Below are 23,967 nucleotides of genomic sequence, written 5' to 3'. Positions count from 1 at the left end.
CCACTGCACCAAGGATTCCCTGCCCGAGCTGCTTCAGGTCGTGTCGGATGTGCTCCTGGAGACACCTAGCTTGGTGTCTTAGGGGATTTTAACATCCATGCCGACACGACCTTACAAGGAGCCGCTCGGGACTTCGTGGAAAGCATGGCCTCCATGGGGCTGTCCCTGAATAAGTCTGGCCCAGGTCATAGCCACGGACATGCCTTGGACCTGGTGTTTACCTCTATGGATGTTGGTGATCTGACACTAAGTAAAAGCGAAACTAACAAAGTGCCATGGTCAGATCACTACCTGGTACAACTGGACTTCTCCGCAACCCTTCCCCTCTGCAGGGAGGTGGGACCTATTCGGATGGTCCGCCCCCGCTACTTAATGGATCCAAATGGTTTCCAGAGAGTGATAGGGGATGATTTATCCCATGTTGATGGCCTTTCAGCCGATTCCCTCGTGGCCCGCTGGAATGTGGAGTTAACCAGGGCTATTGACTGTCTGGCTCTGAAGTGCCCACTCCGATTGCATGGAGCCCGGACAGCCCCGTGGTTTCCCCCAGAGCTGAGGGCGATGAAACAGTCGCTGAGACGGCTAGAGCGCCGGTGGTGGAAAACTCATTCTGAATCCGACCAAACACGGGCTAGAGCTCAACTTCGAGCCTACCAAGTGGCAAAGGCGACGGCGAAGAGGACCTTCTTCACCGTTTCTATCGCATCTGCAGAAAACAGCAGCAGGAGACTGTTCCAGGTGGTTCGCAATCTACCTGAACCACCTTCGCTATCGGGGCCCGATAGGGACCCCAATATCTCCTGCAATGCTTTTGCAAAGTTTTATGCAGATAAAGTCGCTCAGATTCGGAGGGAGGTAGACTCCACCGTGGGAGCAGGGCCGGGGCGGGAGAGTGCTAGAGCCCTGTCTAGTCATGTTTCATGGGATCAATTTCAATCTGTTACCTCCGAGGATGTGGACAGGCTGCTTGGACGAGTGAAACCAACCACCTGTCTCCTTGACCCTTGCCCATCCTGGCTAATAAAAGCGAGCCGGGAAAGGCTGGGCGATGGGCTCCGCGGGGTGGTAAATGCTTCTCTCTTAAACAATAAAATTGCATGAAAACATTCACAAGAGGGAATAATTTAAATTTACAACATATGATATTCTGCATACTTAGAAAGCCCCTGAAGTATGTTGAAAGCACAACCTTGTTTTGGGGTGGCCCCCTTTTGCTTCCATATCCAAGTTTGCTATTAGAGAAAATGATGTGCTAATATGGGACCTGTTTGTTGCTCCTTTATCTTCTATCATAGGTGCCATTTCAATGTGATCTCCCAGAGAAGCTCTTTCTCCATCTTTATCAGACACCCGACTTCAGCTCACCATCCACCACTGTGGTAGAAGTTAACAAAGTCACCTACGTCCAGGTATTGCTTATCCTGTATATAGGGATTGGGAATAAATTTAATATTTAAAGGCAACCCTATCTAATTCGCACATTCCAAAGCAATGTGAGAAGCAAAACACTGCCATCCTTTGAAATCTGCACCTCTCTGAATTTGTAAAATGTACGAAAATGCAAATACTGTGGCAAAGTGTGCATCAAAATGCATATTTTGGTGAAAATAACATACAAAAATGCATTATATGTGGGGAAAATACTTTGTTAAAATATGTTTTGTCCAGATGGCATCCACCTGAGAGTTCTCAAAGATGTGAAATTACTGCTCTTCTAACAAAAATATATAGCTTTTTCCTCGGATCAGCCTCCATCCCTGAGGACTGGAAAGTAGCCAATGTAACAGCATTTAAAAGGGATTCCAGGGGGGGGGAATCCTGGAAATTACAGACTTGTTAGCTTAACACCTATCCCATGTAAGAATAAAATAACCAAACGTATAGAAGAACAAGCCTCACGAAAGCAGAGCCAGCTTGGCTTCCGCAAGGGCAAGTCACGAACCTATTAGAGTTCTTTGAGAGTGTCAGCAAGCATATAGGTAGATCTGTTTGACATAGTGCACTTGGACTTTCAAAAAGCTTTTGACAAAAATATCTCACCAAATAATCCTCAGTAAGCTTAGCAGTCAAGAATTAAGAGGAGAGGTCCTCCTGTGGGTCAGGAACCGGTTAAGTTGCAGCAAGCAATTGTAGGAATAAATAGGCACCGGAAATTGGCCAGTGCCGGCACTGGAAGTTGCTTCTACGCATGTCCAGACAAATGTGTAGAAGCGGCTTCTGGTGCCGCGCCGCTGCCGATCCCTCATTTTTCAGCAGGAGACTTGGCAAGTATGACAGCCGCCCAAGCCTTTGGGAGGCAGAGACGTGAGAGGGCATCAGAGAAGGGAGGGAAGGAAAGAGGGACAGTGGACAGTGTTGCCACAGCATACTGGCTGGTTAAAAACCACTGCACTAAGGAGTAAGCCCTACTGAACACTTTTGGGCTTTCTTCTGAGTAGACATGGATAGGATTGATCTCTCCAAGTATTATTGAAGGTGATCATGATGACTATGTGACTGAGATAACTGTGAGATTAATTTGCAGCTCCTGCAGCTTCTTCCCCCCTCGGCCTCAGAATTGCAGTAATGTCAACTTTATAAAGTTTCAAAAAGCTGTAAAAAAAAACTTGCAGTCAAAAGCTGAGGTGGTTTTTTATGGTCAGGGGGAGGGGGAATTACATAGTCCTGAGCTATATGGCCCAACTCCTGCAATGAAGGTATGGGAACTAAGAATAAAGCAGCTGTCGTGTAAATCCCAGTTCCAGATTCTCAATTCAAGGGCCAGGTTTGAACACATTCTGCCTTTTCTCTGCCTCCCTTCTCAATAGGTGTCATTCCAGGCAGCTGATGGGAACTCTTCTCTTCGACTCCAGGACTGTTACCTGCAAATTCCTGACCAATCATCCCCACAAATGCTGATTCGCAGTGGCATGCCAAAAAGTTATTCTGTGGAGATCTTGAATTCCCCCAACACAAAGACCAAACGCTTTAGTTTCATCTACAAGGCTGAAGAACAACAACGTACAACTTTGCCGGCCACACTCTTTTGCCAAGCCGATCGGGAGAACGAGGTGAATATTTTTAATGCCTTTAACCAACCATGCTTTGAGAGCCAGTAGTTTACTGAAAAAAAATGAAAGTGTGGAAGTTATGTACTGTGCCCAACTTTTGCCTTTGGCTCTGTTCATCAATAGCATGTGGCTCCTGGAAAGGGGTTCATGGGGACCACATCCTATGGCTCAGTGGGTCAGAGTGCCTGGCTCTTAACCAGAAGGTTGGTGGTTTGAGCCCACCCAGGAATGGCTGTGGACAGGATTCCTGCATTACAGGGGGTGGGCTAGATGACCATCAGGGTCCTTTTCATCTCTATGATTCTATGAGGAATGTTACCCTTGGACTGAAAAGGGGTCCTCACCCCTGGCCCACATACATCTTAAACCATTTGCAAAAGTAGTTCCAGCATACCCCAATCTGTTGAAAAAGGATTCATGTATGTTGATTTCAGCCTATCATATACAGTTATAATCCTTTATGCCAGAGGTTGGGAGCTTTTTTTCTCAGCCTGTGGGCCACACTTGGGTGCAGTTGTAATTTGCATTCCCCCCACACACACACTTTACATTGTACAAAATGTTTTAGATAGCCCTTTGGCCTACTCGTGAAATGTTCTCTAAGGAAAGCAGAACAGCTGTGGGTTAAATGAGCTAAATATTCACCTCGTTTTACAGCTCTCCCCCACCTCCATTATGTTTCTCTTCTAGCATGATTCCTATAATGCTTCCATAAAGGTGATGCTCAAGAATCCTGCCACTCCATCTCACGGTGAGTTAATTGACCCTTATATTTAATATAAAAGGAACTAGGCTATATAGACTCAGATCAGGACCATCTGGCTGGCTAGAGTTGTACATGCTATGAGTACAACATGTAAGTTGTTTATGGTGTCTTGTGTTTTCTCCATGCTTCACACACAGGATTCACAGCTCATTAAAAAGTACCTGTTAACCATCTAACATAAAGATAGCGAATGTGGATCCCTCCAGAAATTTTGGGCTGCAATTCCCATCATCCCTGACCATCAGCCATGCTGACTGGTGCTGATGGGAGCTGGAGTACCATCTGGAGGGCCCCACATTGGCCACCCATGGTCTAACAGAACATTTGGGTCCACAAACAAGGATGCGGAACCTGCAGCCCATCAGATGTTGTTGGACTACAACTCCCTTTGTCCTTGACCTTTGGCTGTGCTAGCTGGTGCTGACAGAAGGTGTAGTCAACAACATTGGGGGTGGGGCCCACATTGCCCATCCTTGCTGTTAAGGGACCTTGCATGCGATCATCACACCATTACTCAGTACTTGATTGATTGGGGGCAACTGCATGGAATGGAATACACAGTGCTTCTTTTTCTGGGGGGATGCAGGGGTACGCATAACCCTAAACATTTTGTGAATCTAACGGGAGAAGAAACTAAAATTTCAATAGTTTCTTCTCTAACATGGTGAATTGTCAGTACTGTTGCTACCCTCGATGGTGGCCTCATTTCCTGTCACGGTGTTTCCTGAGTCTCAGATGGAATGAGAGTACCCCTAAACATTTTTTTAAAGAAAAACAGCACTGGGGATACATATCCCAGAATGCCAACCTTTAAGTTGGTGGGAAACCTAACTCTGCACATTCTCAGAGGTACAGTCCCTAGGCCCATTTCCTCCCAGCAACGAAAACATTTTTTCTTACATAGTATCATCAGAAATCACTCTATACATGCTTTGAGGTGCTGCATGCTTGATTATTATTTTTCCAGAAACCAAAGGGAACCATGCAAAGTTTCTTTCTCAACAACACTATGCTGTGAAACATCCTGTGAGCAGAAAGAAAGCACAGGCCTGCCTCTGATGTTGCTCCTGCTCAGAGCAGACCCACTGGAATGAATAACTTGGGCTCCTTAATTTCCATGGGTCCACTCTGGGCAGGACTTGGCTGAATGCAGCTCACACAACACACAGCCTGGATTCTTTCCTTGAGATTCCTAGCTTGCCATGTCAGTTTGAGCGCAGAGTTGGCCAAAGTCCCTACCATTTCCCTCTGAGAAGCTGGCCGCCTATCTTCCCTCATTCATAGCATTCCCCTTCAGTCCCTATGCTTCCCCCCCCCTCCCGCCGCACTTTAGGAAGCATTTCCTGTCACTCTGCTCCCCTCGCACAATTATGGCTTGCTGCCACTGCTACAGCCGTGTGGTGCTTGTGTCTCCATGGTAGCAGCTTGGCAGGAGCCACAGATGGCGACTAAGCTGCACGCTCCGGAAGGCGTGTGCCATGACCTTTGTATAAGTGAAATTCTGGCAGTGGGGGGGAGGGGGGGAGGGGGCGCAGAAAAAAGGAAGCCAAGTTGGGATATGAGTTGGAACCAATGTAAACGGACACGATAAGGGAGAGGAATGCACACAGCTGACGGCACTGGGCAATCCGTTATTTGATGCATCCCAGTGACAGCGCAAAACAAAGGATGTTATCTCCCCCTTTCCTGTCCTCAAGATACAGTTGCCAGCTGTGGTGGCTCTTGCCTGCTCACAAAATGTAAAATACACAGTTTTCGGTCCAGAAGTCTGTGCAATTTCAGATAAAGAAGACACATGGTAGGCAGAGAAGGGTGAAGGAACCGGATGTAGCCATAAGGGTATGCAAGAGATAAGGCGTCTCTTTGCACAGAAGCGAGGCCAGCCCAAATTAGTGGGAGCTGCCTCCATTCTCATTGTCTAGACATTTCCCCCACATGAGACAAGGAGGGAAGAAAAAAGATTTCCCAGCAAGAGTAGCAACTAGCACACCAAGAGCTGAACTGGATCAGGTCAGTGACTCACCAGATGCTTCTGGGAAGCCTGCATAGGGAACCTGGTCACAACAGCACTCTCGCTGCTTGCCATTCCCAACAGCTGGCATTCGGGCATTCAGTCGCCTCCTGGGCTTGTCCACGTGTAATTTGACTTCATTGGATGTTCCCCAGTTCTGGTGTTATAGAGTGGGTTGGGTTGGTGGGAGACTTCTTATGTTACAACCTTACCACATAGGAGAGTTGGCGCCATCACTTGGATCATTTGGGCTGCTCTTTCTGGCCCAAAACTAGCTCTACAATATCTATACTAAGGTGCAGGGACATGATCTGCGCATAGCGTTTCAAGTGTGTTTGCAGCACAGACTAATTGGAAACTGCCCTAGGAACTTAATTTATATGCCAAGTTGTAATAGGGAAGCCTAAGCCTACATTGAGGTTGAGGTTGAGATGGAAATGGAAATGTGGGTACCTAGATTAAAACACAAAGAGTCGGACATGACTAAACGACTAAACAACAACAGATTAAAACAGACTAGTATGTATCTAGTACGCGAGTGGCGCTGTGGTCTAAACCACTGAGCCTCTTGGGCTTGCCAATCAGAAGGTGGGTGATTTGAATCCCCGCGACGGGGTGAGCTCCCGTTGCTCAGTCCCAGCTCCTGCCAACCTAGCAGTTCGGAACCACAGAAAAAGTGCAAGTAGACAAATGCACTTTAAAAAACACAACTGCACATATATTCTCCAGTTAGAAAAGTGAAGGGAAAATGAATAAACGAGTGTAGGGTGAATGAATGATTAACAGGAAGATGTATATATGCAATGCAAGCAAATCAAAATGAATGCTCAGTAAAAAACCATGTAGAGACTACCCTCCGCATAAGTTTTATTCAAGCAAATCAGGATGAATGATCGATAAACAGGTCATCTCGAGGAACCAGGTAGATACAACCCTAGCAACTAGAATTTTTGCATTCCTTGGCCAGAACAGCAGAAAGCAGGAAACAGGTTTAATTTCTACCAAGTTATCAAGCAGAATATTGTCTGTATGTTATTACATATAAGGGAAAAGGCTGCAGATTTTAAAAAAAACAAAGAAAGAAAATATGCTAAACATTCAGGGAACGTGTCTGAAACAGCCGGACCCCCCCCCCCCCATAGCCCTGGCAATGTATTTATGCTCTCCAAAGTAGCTGGACAGTTAAAACTTCTGTGTTTTCAGTTTGAATGTAGATGCTCAAGTGTTTCTGTCATAAATCTTTCTCAGGACAGCCTCTGTCTCATCCTGCTTTTCTTGCCTTGCTGCCACCGACACCACTGCAGCCTTGTGGTTTCTGCCTGTGATTTTATGACAGGGTGAAGTATGTCCCTCCTTTGTCAGGCAGAATTGGTTGAATTACTGGCCTCATCCAAAAATGGATGGATTCTGGTCATCCTGCTACCTTAACTCTTCTCCTTCCTGCCTCTGTTTTGCACGTCTCCCTCAGGACGGGAAAATAACAAAGCAAGGAAAAGCTTTTGACACGAACCCAGCCCCAGTGGGGACTCACCCGGCACATCACACACGTCTGCCATGCTTTCATTAGACCCTCAGTCTTTTGCTTTCTTTGTGTATGTGCTTTTCTACAACTTTATCTGGAAGCCTTGAGTGTCAGATTGGGCTCAAGAGCAGGATCGGCTTTTGAGGCAGGAGAGAAGCCTTGGCCTAGCAGTGGAGGAGGCAGCATTCACACATGAATGCTAAGCTATGGTTTGTTTGACTAGGCACCAATTGTTTCAGAAATGAGCTTGCTTTGTTTTCCAGCTATGCTTGCCTCATGCATCTGTAGCTTTGAAAGCATCTGGCAGGAAGTAGTCCAACCACGATTAAACAAGGGTTTTGGTTTGGACATAACAGCAAGCCATGGTTAGGGTTGCCGTATTTCAAAAAGTGAAAATACGGGCACAAAGCTGTCGAACCTTTTTTTGGGGAAATCACCAAAGAAATTCGCCGTTTTCGAACTCTTTCTAAGGGAAATCGCCAAAAAACACACACACCACTGTCAGCAAAGGTTTCCAGATGTCCAGATTTTCCCACACATTTTGCCAATTTCTGCCCAGACGCTGCTTCTGACTGCAGTATTCCGGGTATGTCTGGGAAATTCCAGACATATGGCCACCCTAGCCATGGTTCATAAGCCATTGATAAATCCAGCTAAAGAAGATGGAGAATGGGTAGGGAAGAGGAAGAGGAAGAGAACAGTCATTCTATTTAAGTAGTGATATAATACCATGGATATAATACCATGGCTTCACATCATGGTTTGTTTCCAAACAAACAAACTTTGGTTGGTCTACTCTACTCGAATGGATTCAAAACAAGCCACACTTTGGCTAAATAAACCATGGCTTAATATTGGGTTAACCAGGTCGTAATTTCTTCAGGACCTTGAACACCTACCAGACCTCTTTCCAAGGGGTCTGGCAAAGCATTCTGAAAAACAAATGATGACTAGAGCTCTTTAGATGAGATTTTTTAAAGGCGAAATACATCTCCTTTGAAAACCATTTATAAGAAGCAAGTCATCTAGTTACACACACACACACACACACACACACACACACACACACACACAGCAAATAGAAATATATTGCTTGTACTGAAGTGTTATTTATAGAGATGGCCATATCATGGCAAAGTAAACAGGGTGGCCATATGCAAAAGAGGGCAGGGCTACTGCCTCTTGGCTAGTTGTTCAGAAGAAAGAATTTTGCATTTTGCCTTGGCAGCTGTTAAAACTCAGTGGCTATTTGCCATGGTTGCAAATGCTCTGTTTCCAAAGTCGGAGGCAGTGTGCCTTTGACTACCAAGCACTGTGAAACACAAGTGGCATTTGGTTGGCCACTGTGGAAACACAACGCTGGATGAGGTGGGCCTTTGACCTGATCCAGCAGCCAAACTCTTCTTAGGTTCTTAACTTGCTAGAACTTTCTAATTGTCCTTTCCTGCGAATTTGTTTCACTGCTATGCCATTCTTTATGCAAATCTGCGATTCAGATTGCTTCCAACCTATTTACTGAACATACATCTTGATTTGATTACATGAAGTTTGCAGGGAGGTTAAAGGGCATTGATTCGCTGAGCATGCATTCTCGTTTGTTTGTGGGGAAGTTATCAAGCCATTGTTATCTCGCATTTTTCTATTGCTTTCCTTGGGCAAAAAGTCCACGACCACAACTGCACAATCTTGATTTGTTGGAGTGTGATTCAGTCCCACTCACAACAGCCTAGAAATAGTCTCACCTGTAACTAGCTTTTTAAAATGTTTTGCCACCTTGCATTTGTTTATGTCCTAGGGCCAAAGTTCTCAAATGTGAGCAAAATTGAACAATACATGATTATGGGTGAATAAAAATGACTGTGCAGGGTAGAATTAGTCTAGATTAAGAAATGCAAAACACAACTTCTGTGGGGTAGTTGAATTACTATTTTTTTTCCTTAAAAAATAATATTCTGGTCAATACTTAATGTTCTGTTGTTTCAAGCTCAGCAGATAATAGCAGCTGGGAGGGAGAACATTTTTGATTAACACACAGTGGTCAGGAAGAGCAAGGCTACCCTTACCCCACATGGGCCCACTTGACTGTTTCGATCAGTGGAATTGGCACTACTACAAGTGCCATACAATATCCTTTCAGCAAAATATACCAAAATAAAAACTTTATTTTGGTATATTTATACCAAAATAAAAACTTTATACCAAAATAAAAACTTAGTTGGTCTTTAAGGTGCTACTGAAGGAATTTTTTTATTTTACTTTCAGCATTTGTAAGAACTCAATTGCTTAGTGTGGTAGCACATATCCTATGGAACTCCCTGCCTCTTGAGATCAAACAGGAGCTTTCATTGTCCTCTTTTTGGCACCTGCTAAAAACATTTTTCTTTTGACAACACTACCCAGATGCTTAGAAATGCTGGCATGAGTTTTAATCTGTTTTAGTATTTTAACTTCTTTTTATGTTTTAATGTATTGCAAACTTTTCCTGATTTTATCTTTCCCTGAACCGCTTTGCAATCAAGTGGTGATATAAATTTCATGAAATAAATGATTAAATGAGACTCTGCATGCATGCAATGGAAAAGCCCTAATTTTTGCTTTCCTCCTGTGCAAATCAAGGCCTGGGGATCGGAACTGTGCTGGGAATAACTTTTGGTGCCTTTTTAATCGGAGTCCTGCTCACCGCAGCGCTGTGGTACATCTACTCTCACACTCGTAAGTACAGGGTACCTCTAAGCCAATGCCCTCTTTCTGGTCTATATTTGGGGTTCGATTGAGGTGGGAGGCTCCCTGAAGTGAAAAGCAAGCGGCCAAAAGCATACAAAGACAATTTGTATGTACATGCATGATTTGAAATCAGGGGGTGAGAGCCATATGCTCAGTCAGGCCATAGATCCATCTAGCTCAGTGTTGTCTGCACTGACAGGCAGCAACTGTCCAGGGTTTTAGACAGGGGAGATTCCCATCCTTACCAGGAGATGCCAGGGGATTGAATCTGGTTTGATCTAGCTCAGGATTCACTACACTCATCAGTAGCTGTCCTAGGTTTCTGACACGGGACATTTCCAGCCCTCCTTGGAAATGCTGGGGATTAGACCTGGGGCCTTCCGTCATCGAAACATGCTCTACCAATGAGCCATGGCAAAATAACAGCTGGCCTTTATTATCTTTGCTCTCTCACATTCCTTAGCTCCTTTCCCACCATTCCTCCAAGTACAGTAACATCTTGTTGGAACCCAGAACAATTTCTTAATCTCTGTAAAGGGGCCAAGAGAAATCATGAAATGTTTGTCTTCCTTTTCAATAAGCTTGGCCAAGATCTTCCCGCCCCCTTGGGAAAAGGAGGCCTTGGACAACAAGGGGGATTAATCTCTGCATTGCGAGGGTGGTTGGCTGGTCCAAATCAGGAAGTGCCACCATGTGTTTTCTGTCCCCTTGTCAACCCCTAGTTAAGCATCCCTCTCACACACCCCATCCCTCTTAACATGTTTCCCTCCTTTCCAACTGGGCGATTGAATTCCAGGTCCGATGGCCAAAATGCAGCCGGTCTCAGCAAACCCCCCCGCCTCGGAGAGCAGCAGCACCAACCACAGCATCGGCAGCACTCAGAGCACGCCCTGTTCCACCAGCAGCATGGCATAGCGACCCCCAAGCTAAGGACTGGGCACAACTGACTCTCGACGCCTCCTTGTGGGCAGTGTCAGAACAGCGGACAAGTTGAACTCCTCTGGGTCAGCCACAGGGAAAAGCTTTTATGAAAAGAGCTGAAAACAAGCAAAGAGGTTTCATGGTTCCCCATCCCCACCCCCACCCAAAGCTCCTAATACTCAGGGGTGACTCTTTTCAGCTGGCACTTTAAACTAACTCCTTGGACAGCCACCAAGCCATCCAAGAGAAGCAGAGCAATCTCACAAGTAAAGACATCTGGCCCGTACCTCCTGCGGCGTGAGAGTAGCCAGCCTCTGGTTTGCAAGCCTACCCCAGGAGAACCAGTGTCTACCCAGAACCATACAGTGTGAGGAAGCTGATCAATAAACAGAATGTAGCATGCCTTTTGTTTTAGAAGCTGGTTGTTTGTTCAATACCTGTAATTAAGGGGCTGAGAAATTTGGGCAAGGAAGCTGTTGGCCCACCATCAACTTGGGGTCCGGGTGGAGACACTTCTTAATAGCTTCCAAAAATAAAAGGGAAGACAGGGAACCAGTTTCTGAACAGGCTTCAGGGAGGCTAACATTGTTGCTTGAACTACCACCTCTGCCCATAATCTCAAATTGCACACAAGTGCAAAACTGAGAGTCTTACACATCCACAAGACTCAGTATAAGAACCTTCCGAGAAAATGAGGGACAAGTAGAGCCAGTAGATTCATCCCACCATCTTCTGATGAGGAAGTAGGTGGAGAGAAGAAGTTTGGACCAAGAAGGGAGAGGGGAGGTAGCACTTCCTTTTACCAAAACAAAGGGCAGGGAGTCCGGACCCTTTCTGTTCTGAAATATAGATATAATTATAAATAGTTATACATAGAATATGTTTTGTAATCATGTATACAGGGAAATAATGCTGTGTCTAATCACTTATGGGTATGTTTTATGATATTGAGATGTGGGGCAATTTGTGAAAATACTTCTGTAACATTTTGCTGAGCTGAGTGCTTGACCCAATACAGGTCAGAAATCAGAAGAAAAGCAGGCCAGTACATTTAGACTGACAGGCAGAACCTTTATTGGGCTGTGGTTAGTAGGGAGGACATCAAACAGGCTTAGCTTCACCAGCACAGGAAGAAGGCTTTGGGTAGGAGGAGCTTTGCACAAATTGAACTGCAGAGTTATGAATGAACAGTTGCCGCAAGGCTGCAGTCATAATAGGAACATTGGAAGCTGCTGTATACCAGGTCAGACCAGGAACAATTTAGCTCAGTCTACAATGACGGGCAGCAGCTCTTCAGGGTTTCAGGCAGGGATCTCTCCCAGTCCTACCTGGAGATGCCCGGGGTCGTTCTGCATGCAAAGCAGGTGCTCTGCCACTCAGTTGTGGGAATTTATTGGCCAGTGGAACCTGACCTCAATATCCCCCCCCCAAAAAAATTCACATTTCTCCAAATGCAGTCCTCAAGCCCAGTAATTTGTAGAAAGAGGCATACATTAGGGTAGAAAGTGCACTAGAAAGCATATTCAGTACTAGGGAAAATACCGTAACCTACAGAAGTATATTCAGTTTTGCAAAAATGTGTATATTTGGAGAAATTCACACTAAAATGCTGGTGGGGTTTTCATGGCCTTTTTTTAATATAAAAAATTGCAAACACGTTGAAATGTGGAGAACTGAGCTTCAGAGTGGGGTTGTGGGAGGGGGAGCACAGAGAGAAAACAGAATGGTCAGATTTGTCCATCGCAAGTGGTGCCCCTGTTAAAGGCATGTTCTCTGTCTTAGCAAGCCTCCTGGGCCACATACACCGAGGACAGCTGCTTAGAGCACAGAAGACAAGCCCAAGAGACATTGTGAGACCTTCTGCAGGGTGGTCCAAGGAAGCCCCTTCCTCAGCAACCCAGGCAGCAGCAAGGCCAGTTATTCCACCAATGAAGGGGTCTATCTGTGTTTTGGTCTGTAAATATTTCTGTGTAGAACAAACCTGTAAGCTCAGTGATTGTATAAATATATATTACATGTTGAATTCGAGTTGTCACAGATCATCTTTATCTGCGGAGCACCTGTGCCATTCATTTGCCTAAGCCTCAAAAAGAAACATTTCTAAAGATGGATTACGCCATATAGATTTCCATGCTTTTTCACTTCACTTTCAGTTCCTATGTCAGTTTCCCATCTCATTCAAATATCTTTTGTGTTTCCTACAAACCTGTCTAATATCATAGCATATATCGTTAAGACTGCCCCTTTTGTGTTATGGCTAGGTCTATTACATAGCGATTCAAAAGCTGTCAAGGGTCTCAAGCCCTCACCCCTTCATTCCAGATGCTTTGCAAAAGTGCATAGTTGGAACCAGGACTATTTTATGCCTTTCATCTTTGCCACCAGGGCTAGATCTACACAGCTATAAAAGACTCTCTGAAAATGCTCTGCAAAAAACAAAACAAAAAAAAGTTTTAAAGCTCATAACTGAAAATATAATTGAGTTGCGATTTCAGATCTACAGCGCCATCTGGTGTCACAGTGTTTATAACACTGTATTTTGAGTTACAGGTAGGTAGCCGTGTTGGTCTGAGTCGAAGCAAAATTTAAAAAATTCCTTCAGTAGCACCTTAAAGACCAACTAAGTTTATATTTTGGTATGAGCTTTCGTGTGCATGCACACTTCTTCAAAATATAAACTTAGTTGGTCTTTAAGGTGCTACTGAAGGAATTTTTTTACTGTATTTTGACTAATTTTGCTGAGTCCCAGGTCCTCTTTTAAAATTGCTTTACCTTTTACAAACCGACCTCTAGAAAACATTTGTTTCAAGATCTACAAATTGGTTATATTTGCTTGTTTAAATAAAGGCTGATCCAGCAGAGGCATCAGTGATGATGGAGCCAAAACTGAGCTCCAAGTCCACCAATGCCATCAATGATACTTTTAAAAATGGGTTGCCTGTGTTTTCTCGTTCCACGCGAGCAGCTCGCCTCTAGGAAATTTCCCTTAACATTATCTTTTGGTGACATGGGGCCACCACATGCCTTGCAAAGATAAATTCATTAAGCTCACCATTATGCTGGAAAGACTGGAGAACGAGGTTCCTATTTTCATGGTCCACGCATTTTGCAAAAAAGTTTTTTATCTGACCTCCAAAATTACAAAACAGTCTATCCCTCCTAATTTGGCACTTGCCTTATCATCACTAGACTTGACCCCCCCAATTCTACTCTTAAAGCTAAATAATTAATTTCCTTTCTGTGCACAGCAACTAGACTAGTTGTTGCCCAATGACAGAAGGAAACCTTCAATATACCAATAGAAGCTTTGGTTATTAACATCAAAACGCCTCACCATAGGTGACTAATCAAGGGCATCTCCAAAAAAAGATACCTTTGATGTGATCTGGCCTCCCTTTTTCTCTTTTATTGAAGAGGAGCAGGATATTTTAATGCCAGCATCATCACAGAGGTGTCTGTGGAGGGGATATATGGACTGAAAACGTCTAGCCAACCAGATCAGTAGTTTGGTTCCTAGTGAGTATATTCAGCAAATAAATGTTATTAATTAAAAGGTCAAAAAAGAAATGGAACATTCCTGCCTGCCTTCCATAGTGGGTGTCCCTTAAGCCAGGGGGATCCAGGAGCCTGGATTCTGTTCTGGGAATTGTAATCAAACCGTGTAGTTTCACCCGTGCGCCAGGTTTCCTATCTTCATTGCTCACTGGATGGCCTTGATCCCCGCCATTCACACACTCTCGCCACTTAATCATAATAATGTACCTCACAGGGCTGCCACGAGGATCAAATGGGGAGGAGAACCTTGTGTGATACCCTGAACTCCTTAGAGGAAAAGTGGGGAATGCATGCAATAAGTAATATAAAATAACTTACTAGGGATGCAACAAGGCCCTGATTTCCATTCTGCCCCATGTCCATTCATGCAGCGCAATTTCCATTCTGCCACACTTCTAACAAAAACTGTCCACTGAAGCAGAATTTTACACAATTCATTCCACACCATTGGTCTCAATGCAAAGGGAGTTCAATGCAAATGGGGTGGACGTGTCTCCATTTATGTATCACTTTTGGACTGAAAAACGAGCAATGAATGCTAATAATATTTGCTAGATTGAGTTCCATCCTGTCTGGGAGACTCAGGAATCAAGAAGATGATGACTTTAAAAGAGAACAGGGGAAATTCATAACTTACTAAGGAGACCATTGTAAGCAAATAAAAAGTTAGCTGGACTTTAAAAATAACTTGTAAAGAAATGAAATATATGGATAATTTAGAGAGATGAAAACCATGGAGAACGTAATGATATATAGTCTTAGGAAAATTATTTTAAGGACCCATGCAGGGAACAGCGGGAAGTCACAAGATTCAGAGAATCTCATATATGGATATGTTTTTTTAAAAATTCCTCATTATTTTAAATTTGTTCTTGTAAAAACTAATAAAAAATATTTTAAAACAAAGAAGAGATTGATTTCCATCCAGGTCATTGAACAAGTAAACATTGGGAACGTCTCCTTTGATAGCTCAGTCTGTAGAGCCCGAGACTCTTCCTTTCATGGTAATAATGGGCTCAAGCCCAACACTGGGCAAAAAGATTCCTGCTGCATTGCAGGGAGTTGGACATGATAGCCCTCAGGTTTCCTTCCAACTCTCCAGTTCTATGATTCAATTATTCTCAGACAGCTTTACCTCTGACTGGCAGTCAATCTACAGGGTCTCAGGCAGAGAATCACCTGCAACCAGGAATTCCAGGCTGAACTTGGGACCTTCCAGATGTAAGGCAGGCCCCCCTCCTGGAAGCCGAGCGGGTGTTATTATTCAGATGTGGTCACTGAGAACATGCCTTTGCACAAAGAACCCTTCAGGTGTTTGAAGTGTATGCTCATGCTTTCATATACATACTACGGTAGAACCACAGCTACACCTAGTGACCATTCAAAGCTTTGCAAGTTGAAGTGCATTTAAAACCGCTGGCTGTTCCAGTCCAGGAAGTGGTGGAAGGAAACACAGCCTAGTTTTAATAAACTGAAGCAGCACAGTTAATGGCTGCGTATCTTGTGGGTTGGTTATAAGTTCATGTGTTTTTTTTTCTCTCATGCAAAGTGGGTGAAACTCTAAACACAAAACCTCCTTGCAATGGCGTCTCCTTGCATCTCCTTCCCCGACTGCACAGCAGAGAGCAGGAAGGTTCAGGCTGGCAAAGTGCTGCTTTCCCAGGGCATCCTAGGGAGAACATATTGGTGAAGCTGACTCCTGTAGCCAGAGATTGAATCTTCTGCTCTCCAGCTGGTGACAGGGGGGTTCAATCCTGCTCAGTTTGACTGTGTGTGTATGTGTCCCTTTAGGGAACAGTCACATGCAGCCAAAGTTCAGTGCAGGGCTGTTCAAAAGCCAACAGCCCTGGATTGCTCTGCATAGGTCAACACGGGGCTCTCTCCACCGGACTCAGATAAAGGCAGGATCACGCCCCCTCCCCTGGAATCATTGCAATTCAGTTCAGGATTCAGGCTTTGGCCAGACCTAGTGCACAGCCCAGAGGGACCCAGGTGGCGCTGTGGTTAAACCACTGAGCCTAGGGCTTGCTGATCAGAAGGTCAGCGGTTCGAATCCCTGTGACGGGGTGAGCTCCCGTTGCTTGGTCCCAGCTCCTGCCAACCTAGCAGTTCGAAAGCACGTCAAAATGCAAGTAGTAGATAAATAGGTATTGCTCCAGCAGGAAGGTAAACGGCATTTCCGTGTACTGCTCTGGTTTGCCAGATGCGGCTTTGTCATGCTGGCCACATGACCTGGAAGCTATACACCGGCTCCCTCGGCCAATAATGCGAGATGAGCATGCAACCCCAGAGTCGGTCACGACTGGACCTAATGGTCAGGGGTCCCTTTACCTTTACCTAGTGCACAGCCCTAGGAAGGCTGTTTGGACTTGAACTAGGGATATCCAGGTGAATGACATGGGGCCAATCAACATGCTCACCTTAACCTACCTAACATGTACACAACCTTCAGAGCCACCAGTTGTTGAAGGCAGAGATATATATGGGGAACATGCTGACCTGGCTGCATGAAGCAGAGCAGGGACGTTAATATCTCAGGGCTCTCAGCAGTAGCCAAGATCTGGAGGGGGGAAAGAGGTGGAGTTGCAATCGTCTATCGTGATTGCATCCTCCTGGCCAGGTGTCCTCTCCCACAGCCTGCTGGGTTCAAGAGTGTATCTGAAGACGGGTGGCCAGGGCAGAATAGGGATCCTGTTGGTGTAGCACCCACCCCACTGCTAAAGTTTCCTTTCCTGAGCTAGCCAGGGTGGCCTGGGAGTTGGTGCTGGAATCCCCCTGGCTTGTTGTGCATTCAATATGAGGCTCCCCTGTCAGGATTGGCTCAGGACTTCATGTCTGCCATGACAACCATGGTTCTAGTTACAGGTAGGTAGCCGTGTTGGTCTGAGTCGAAGCAAAATAAAAAAAATTCCTTCAGTAGCACCTTAAAGACCAACTAAGTTTTTATTTTGGTATGAGCTTTCGTGTGCATGCACACTTTGTCAAACTTAGTTGGTCTTTAAGGTGCTACTGAAGGAATTTTTTAATGACAACCATGGGTCTGCCCCAAGTCATTTCTGGCCCTGCTCATGGTGCAGGCCACACTCTGGACACGCGGTTCCTGCACTGGGTTGGATGATGGTGCCCTGATGAGCGGAGGAACCTCTCTTTGAGAGCCAGTGTGGTGTAGTGGTTAAGAGCGGTAGACTCGTAATCTGGGGAGCCGGGTTCGTGTCTCCGCTCCTCCACATGCAGCTGCTGGGTGACCTTGGGCTAGTCACACTTCTCTGAAGTCTCTCAGCCCCACTCACCTCACAGTGTTTGTTGTGGGGGAGGAAGGGAAAGGAGAATGTTAGCCGCTTTGAGACTCCCTAGGGTAGTGATAAAGTGGGATATCAAATCCAAATCCAAACTCTTCTTTAGTTCCGTTGTCCTGTCAGATCACACGGTACTCCAGGGGCAGAGAAACAGACACAAACAGCAGACTTCTAGTATGTCAGTTCTTTATTGAAAGCACCTGTTCCTGACTCAACATGTCTGGCAAAAACAACATTTTTTATTAATCCAAGACAGACAGACACAGAAAGTCAGTTTTTTGTTTTTATAAAGGAACAAACAAGTCAAGAAACATGAAAAACAGTTACAAGATTTAAAATGCAATCAGGAAAAAATAATCCAGTTTTAAGATAAAAGTGTTTCTTAAGAACTATCCATTTAAGTTTCCTTCCCCTTTAGGTGGGGTTGGGGAAGAGGGATGGAAAGCTCTCTTTATTTGTATTGGGAAGCAGTACCATTACTCAAAAAGCAGGTGGTCACTACCTGTAATGTGCTCTATGAAGGTCGAGAGATTACTGGACCACCACCTTCAGCAAGAATTCAGAACAAGGTTGAATTTTGGTTAGAACTAGTTTAGGTCTTCCTAGAACGCACACAGCTAAAAGGAGGGAAGAGACTTGCTTGGTCGTAAACTAACAAAGGATGTGGGCAGTGAGCAGATCACACTGCTCAAGACAAATGCCCAAAACCTGCTGCTCATGGCACTGGTCCCATTGTATTGGCTCAGTGGATCCCGGACAACAAGAACCACAAGGGGGAAATGCTCTAAGAACTCTGAAGTACAGTACCATGGACAAAAGCAGCATAAATCAATCTCATACCCAACTCCTGCAACTCTTAGCAGGTGATGCTTTCTGCTGCATATTTGGCTCCACGAGAGCAGGGGTGGGGGGGGGCAGAGAGGCAAGGCATGAATGTTAACATCAAAAGGTGGGGGTGTTCTCCGGAAGGATCCGCTAGCATCCCAGGGGGTGAGGTTTACTAATTTCTCAGATAGTTAGGCCCATTAATTTCAACAAGTCTACTTTAAGTAGGACTAATGTTGAATATAATTCATTTGTTTCGTATCACAAGCAGAGTAAACCATTCTGGAAGAGCCCCCACTGGCACCCTGAGAAGTCTGTTGTGTCCCCCCCCCTTCTGCTTTTGCTACCACCCCAAGAGTTACCCATATTTATTCTCACCCTGCAGGCAGATGTCAGAATCAGATTCCAAACAGATGTGCATATCCATCCAGCAAGGGATGGGACCTGCAGCCAGATCATAAGACCCAGGAATGCAGGAGGGGCTTGACTGAAAGGCCTCCATCAAAAGAATTCCCATGCAAGGAAAGCTAAGACACCAGGGAGAAGGTGGCAAACTTCTCTCTGGCAAGGAGATACTTAGCAACAAGCAGGTCACTGAATATTCAAGGGTGGTACAACCCGAAGAAGATAGGTTCCAAATATGAATCAAATATTAATTTTTTAAAAGTCAAAGTCTGCATGAAGCAATGACCCCCTCCCTGAAACCCCTTTGCACACAATGGATTCCAGCACCCCTCCCCCCCCCAAAAAAAATCTGGGCCCTTCCTTTTTTGTTCACTGTGTGCAATTTGATGGCAGAGGGAAAGTGGTCCTCCATATGTTGCTAGACTACAAATGCAAGAGTCCTAGACCCACTGGGCATGCAGGGTGGAGCTGATGAAGGCTGGGACTCCAACCAGCACCAGGAGAGCCAAAAGGCCCCCCACCCTGCTCCCTTTCCAGTGCAGTCAGAGAAAGCACAAAGACTGTAGCTGTGCCTCTGAAACCAAGCAACAGTAAATGGCTTGCAGCGTTCACAGCATAAAATCTCTCATTTCAAACACTTGGCCTTGCTTTCCAATAGGTGTATTTTAAAAAGATGATGGAAAAAAAGGTTGCTCCCTCAAGTCATCGGGCAGTTATAGTTATTACTCTGCACTTTAAGAGTGGACAGCACACACAGGGGAGCACAGTGGTTGCGCTCTTCTCATTCCACCCCAAAGAGACAGGCACTTGCCTCTCCAGCACACCTTCTGGGAAGCCAACTCTGGCCATCTCATGATCCCCAGCCCCTTAACTGCCAACACCAACTGCATGGGTCAGGGTAGGCTCCCATATGGACCATGATTTGTGTGTGTGTGTGTGTGTGTGTGTGTATGTGTGTGTGTAGATGCACCTACGTCTACACAAGTCAACCACTTGGGCCTCATAGCCTGCTCTCCGGTGGACACTGAATGGCTTTCTCAGAAGCCAATGGCAAGCAGCAAGGTCAGGACTTCCTCGCTCAAGAGGAATTGTTTAAAACAAAACAAAAAATCAACAGAGTGTTTTAAAACCGTACCAAAATGCTGAGGAACATTTTCTTTTTAAATGCCTTCAGGGAGCAAGTCCCTGAAGGTATCAACCCACTACTCCAGAAGGAGAGTTGATGAGGTGGTGGTGGTGAAGGAAAGGGGCTAGCAGTAAGATTCTTTTCTAAAGGCACATTGCAAGAGTCATCAGTCGAAGGCTGCCAGCCATGCATTTGACTTGGTGAGACCAGTAGAGGTGACAACAAGGAGTCAGCAAAGGAGCGAGAACTCACACTGTGTGCTTGGCCCAGGGTGGTGGCCGGGGGCAGGTAGGTGAGCTCTGTTTTGCAGAGCATGGGGGCTTCTTCTTCTGCAGCACCCACACACAAAGAAGCAAGCAGGGGGTGAGGGAAGAGAGGAAAATTTCCAAATTGGGGAGAAGGCAGGGGAATCTCTTTCTCTGGGTGGTGGGCTGGTGGCCATTTCCCCCACCTGTAGAACTTCAGTGCCTGGGTGGGGTGGGGGAAGGGGAGAATTCTGGCATCAAGAACGTTGCTGGAGGCGTCATCTTCTTTGCACAGCCTGTCTGACCAGGAGGATTCCATATTGTTCAGGGGCCAAGCCATGTTCCTCAGGGAAAGAATTTTAAGGAAGAATTAGAGGTTCCATGGACTCAGGAGGCAGCCCAACGCCTGAACGCTGCAGTGAAACCAGTGTGAAGGTGCAGCCCAGCTTCCCAATGACATTTCAAGTAGGCAGCAAACACAGGCCTCAAGAGGGGGGTGTCCAACAGTACCCTCTACTCCGAAAGAGACGGGTTGAGCAGCTTTAAGACACCACCCACCAGGTGCAAACTCCCCGTCACCAGGACCTGGATGGTGGCCGCTTCCTTGAGCAAGACAGCCCCGCTGCTGGCTGCTGGGTGAGGGTGGAGCCCTCGGGATGCCGGGGGCTGGAAGTGCGGGTCCCTGCCTTGGGTGATCCACTGCAAGGCCTTGGAGATGCAAGGGAAGACCAAGGAGTTGCTGTTGAGTGGGCGTGCCGAGGGTGGCAAGAAGAGCGGGGGGCCGTGCAGGGGGGCCTGCTTCAGCCACCCAGCCACCCCTTCCACTTCTGTTGAGGCAGACAGCCAAGGGTCCGGGCCCACTTTTGCCTCCATCAGGCGGTTCCAGTGGGTCTGGTTTTGCAGGCAACGGGTCAGGACATTCTCCAGGGTGACATTGAAGTTCTGCTGATCTGTAAGGCCAAACACAACAACCATTTTTAAAAAAACAGAAAGAAGACGAGGTGGAGTCCCAGGGATGCCAGGGCCACCCACCCACCCACCCACCCAGCCCCACACCAATGCAGCTTCAGGACAGCCTCCCTTGGATGGTTGGCCAAAGTAGTGTAGTGGTTAGAGTGTTGGACCAGGACCTGGGAGAGACGAGGGTTTACATCCCCACTAGGCCGTGAAGCTCACCGGATGCAACCTTGGGGGGCAGCCACTGCCACTCAGCCTCACCTACCTCGCAGGGCTGTTGTTCAGTTTGAAATGAGGAAGGGGGTGACCATGCAGGCCACCTTGGGCTGCTTGGAGAAAAAAGTGGGGTGCAATAAATAACTAAACCTTCCCCACATGGGCCAGCACTGACTCGTGGGCGGAACCACTCGCCTGTCAATCACCTGACTTAGCAATGGGACCTGGCGACCTTTCACCTGCACAGGGCTCTTCAAGCACCAGTGGTCAGCAGTGCCTGCTTCCGGTAGGGAACTACACCTCCACCTGTTCCTGAACTGGACGTCCTATGATGTGAGGATTTTTGACAGATGGGCACGGCTTGGGTGAAATAGCCTTGGAAAGGCCAAACAAGGAGGCATGGTGGGCTTCATTGGCCCAGGAGATCCCCACCCACCCCCAACAGAAACTGAGGTGAGCTCTTATTTATGGGGAAGGGCCATAGCTCAGTGGTAGAGCATCTGCACTGCATGTCACAAGGTCTCAAGTTCAACCGACCCTGGCATGGAAAGTGTCTCTGTCCAAGACCCTGGAGAGCTGCTGCCAGACAGACTAGACAATGCTGGGCTAGACAGACAAATGGCTAGGTCCAAAGACTCATGTGTGTGTGTGTGTGTGTGTGTGTGTGTGTGTGTGTGTGTGTGTGTGTGTTTAGGGCAGCACAGATGGCCCCCCACCTAAATTTTATCCTCTCAGCAGCCAGCAAGTTAGGCTCAAAGATAAAGGTAAAGGGACCCCTGACCATTAGGTCCAGTCGTGACCGACTCTGGGGTTGCGCGCTCATCTCGCATTATTGGCCGAGGGAGCCGGCGTACAGCTTCCAGGTCATGTGGCCAGCATGACAAAGCCGCTTCTGGCGAACCAGAGCAGCACACGGAAATTCCGTTTACCTTCCCGCCGGAGAGGTTCCTATTTATCTACTTGCATTTTGACATGCTTTCGAACTGCTAGGTTGGCAGGAGCTGGGACCAAGCAACGGGAGCTCACCCCTCACAGGGATTTGAACCGCCGACCTTCTGATCAGCAAGCCCTAGGCTCAGTGGTTTAACCACAGCGCCACCTGGGTCCCTAGGCTCAAAGATAGCAACGGCCTAAAGAGCTGAGTAGGCTTTCGAACCCAGGTCTCAAAGCCGTTGTTCCGCCCGGACACTGAGGTCCAAGCAGAGGGCCTTCTCAGTAGTGGCACCCGCCCTGTGGAACGCCCTCCCACCAGATGTCAAAGCGAAAAACAACTACCAGACTTTTAGAAGACATCTGAAGGCAGCCCTGATTAGGGAAGCTTTTAATGTTAATAAATTATTGTATTTTAATATTCTGTTGGAAGCCGCCCAGGGTGGCTGCCTGGGGAAACCCAGCCAGATGGGCAGGGTATAAATTATTATTATTATTATTATTATTAGGCATTTTTAGCCACTACAGCACACTCTGCACGGGCAAAGGTACAGCGCTCCACAAGTTTCTCTGTGGCACCTGGAAACCTTTCAGTGCAGCCCCATCTTTTACCTGCCCCACACCTGGATATCACATGTGTCTAAGGCAGGTGGGTGTGGCCTGGCTGGCGAAATGCGGAGGCCTGAGGGACGGTATTTGGCCTCCAGGCCGAAGGTCCACCACTGCCCTGTGGATCAGTAAGAATAGGGCCCACTGCTTAGCTAGCATTAGCCACGCAAGGGAACCTTATTTCTCTCTCAGGCAGGTCACTTTTCCCATCCTAGATTTCCTAGACTGATTATATTTCTATGCCGTTTTTCATTCCAAAGAATCTCAAAGTGCCTTACAAACAATAAATAATAATAGCAACATGCTAGAACATAATAGAACATCACAAACACAGCGTAAATCATATACCCTAATAAACAAGCCACCGGTGAAACAATTACAACCTATAAAACACTGTTAACAAAGCAACAACTAAAAAATAAGTAAATTAAAGCCAAAGTCATATTGTATGATTCCCAAATCAATACAGCATTTATAATCTATAAAACCCTGCACGCTTAAGCTAATGAAAACCAATGAGGGGCACCTGCTGTTATTTAAACAGGAGTGGGAGAGAGATTATAATTATAGCCAGAATTCAGAGCTAAGAAGGTCTACCTTTGGCCCTCCAGCTGTTGCTGGAGTACCGTACAACTCTCATTCATCAGCTCCTAGCAAGCACAGCCAATGGCCAGGGATGATAGGAGCTGCAGCTCAACATCTAGAATCACAGAGGTGGAAGGGACCCAAGGGTCATCTAGTCCAACCCCCTGCAATGCAAGGGCCAACGGTCCCCACAACTGATCTAGCCCAACTCCACGTGGCCATAT

The 23,967-nt window shown here is 46.3% G+C and overlaps 2 protein-coding genes across 7 annotated transcripts in view; one reads left to right on the top strand and one right to left on the bottom strand.

The window, feature by feature from the left end:
- Positions 1-13,017, top strand: part of ENG (endoglin) — a 54,514-nt gene extending 41,497 nt beyond the window's left edge. For both annotated transcript variants that reach the window (XM_035102308.2, XM_035102306.2), the window contains exons 11-15: positions 1,296-1,409; positions 2,808-3,050; positions 3,741-3,801; positions 9,966-10,061; positions 10,870-13,017. In XM_035102308.2, the coding sequence (XP_034958199.1) occupies positions 1,296-1,409; positions 2,808-3,050; positions 3,741-3,801; positions 9,966-10,061; positions 10,870-10,988 (633 nt within the window). In that variant the 3' untranslated portion in view covers positions 10,989-13,017. The remainder of the gene's footprint in view (positions 1-1,295; positions 1,410-2,807; positions 3,051-3,740; positions 3,802-9,965; positions 10,062-10,869) is intronic.
- A 4,997-nt stretch (positions 13,018-18,014) lies between these two features.
- FPGS (folylpolyglutamate synthase) overlaps positions 18,015-23,967 on the bottom strand; it is a 68,314-nt gene continuing 62,361 nt past the window's right edge. For all 5 annotated transcript variants that reach the window (XM_035102288.2, XM_035102289.2, XM_060270158.1 and 2 more), the window contains exon 15: positions 18,015-21,396. In XM_035102288.2, coding sequence (XP_034958179.1) covers positions 20,960-21,396 — 437 coding nt within the window. In that variant the 3' untranslated portion in view covers positions 18,015-20,959. The remainder of the gene's footprint in view (positions 21,397-23,967) is intronic.

Source organism: Zootoca vivipara, chromosome Z, assembly GCF_963506605.1.
Source record: "Zootoca vivipara chromosome Z, rZooViv1.1, whole genome shotgun sequence".
Classification (NCBI taxonomy): domain Eukaryota; kingdom Metazoa; phylum Chordata; class Lepidosauria; order Squamata; family Lacertidae; genus Zootoca; species Zootoca vivipara.
The sequence above is the reverse complement of the archived record's forward strand: the minus strand, read 5'-3'. Positions and strand labels throughout refer to the sequence as shown.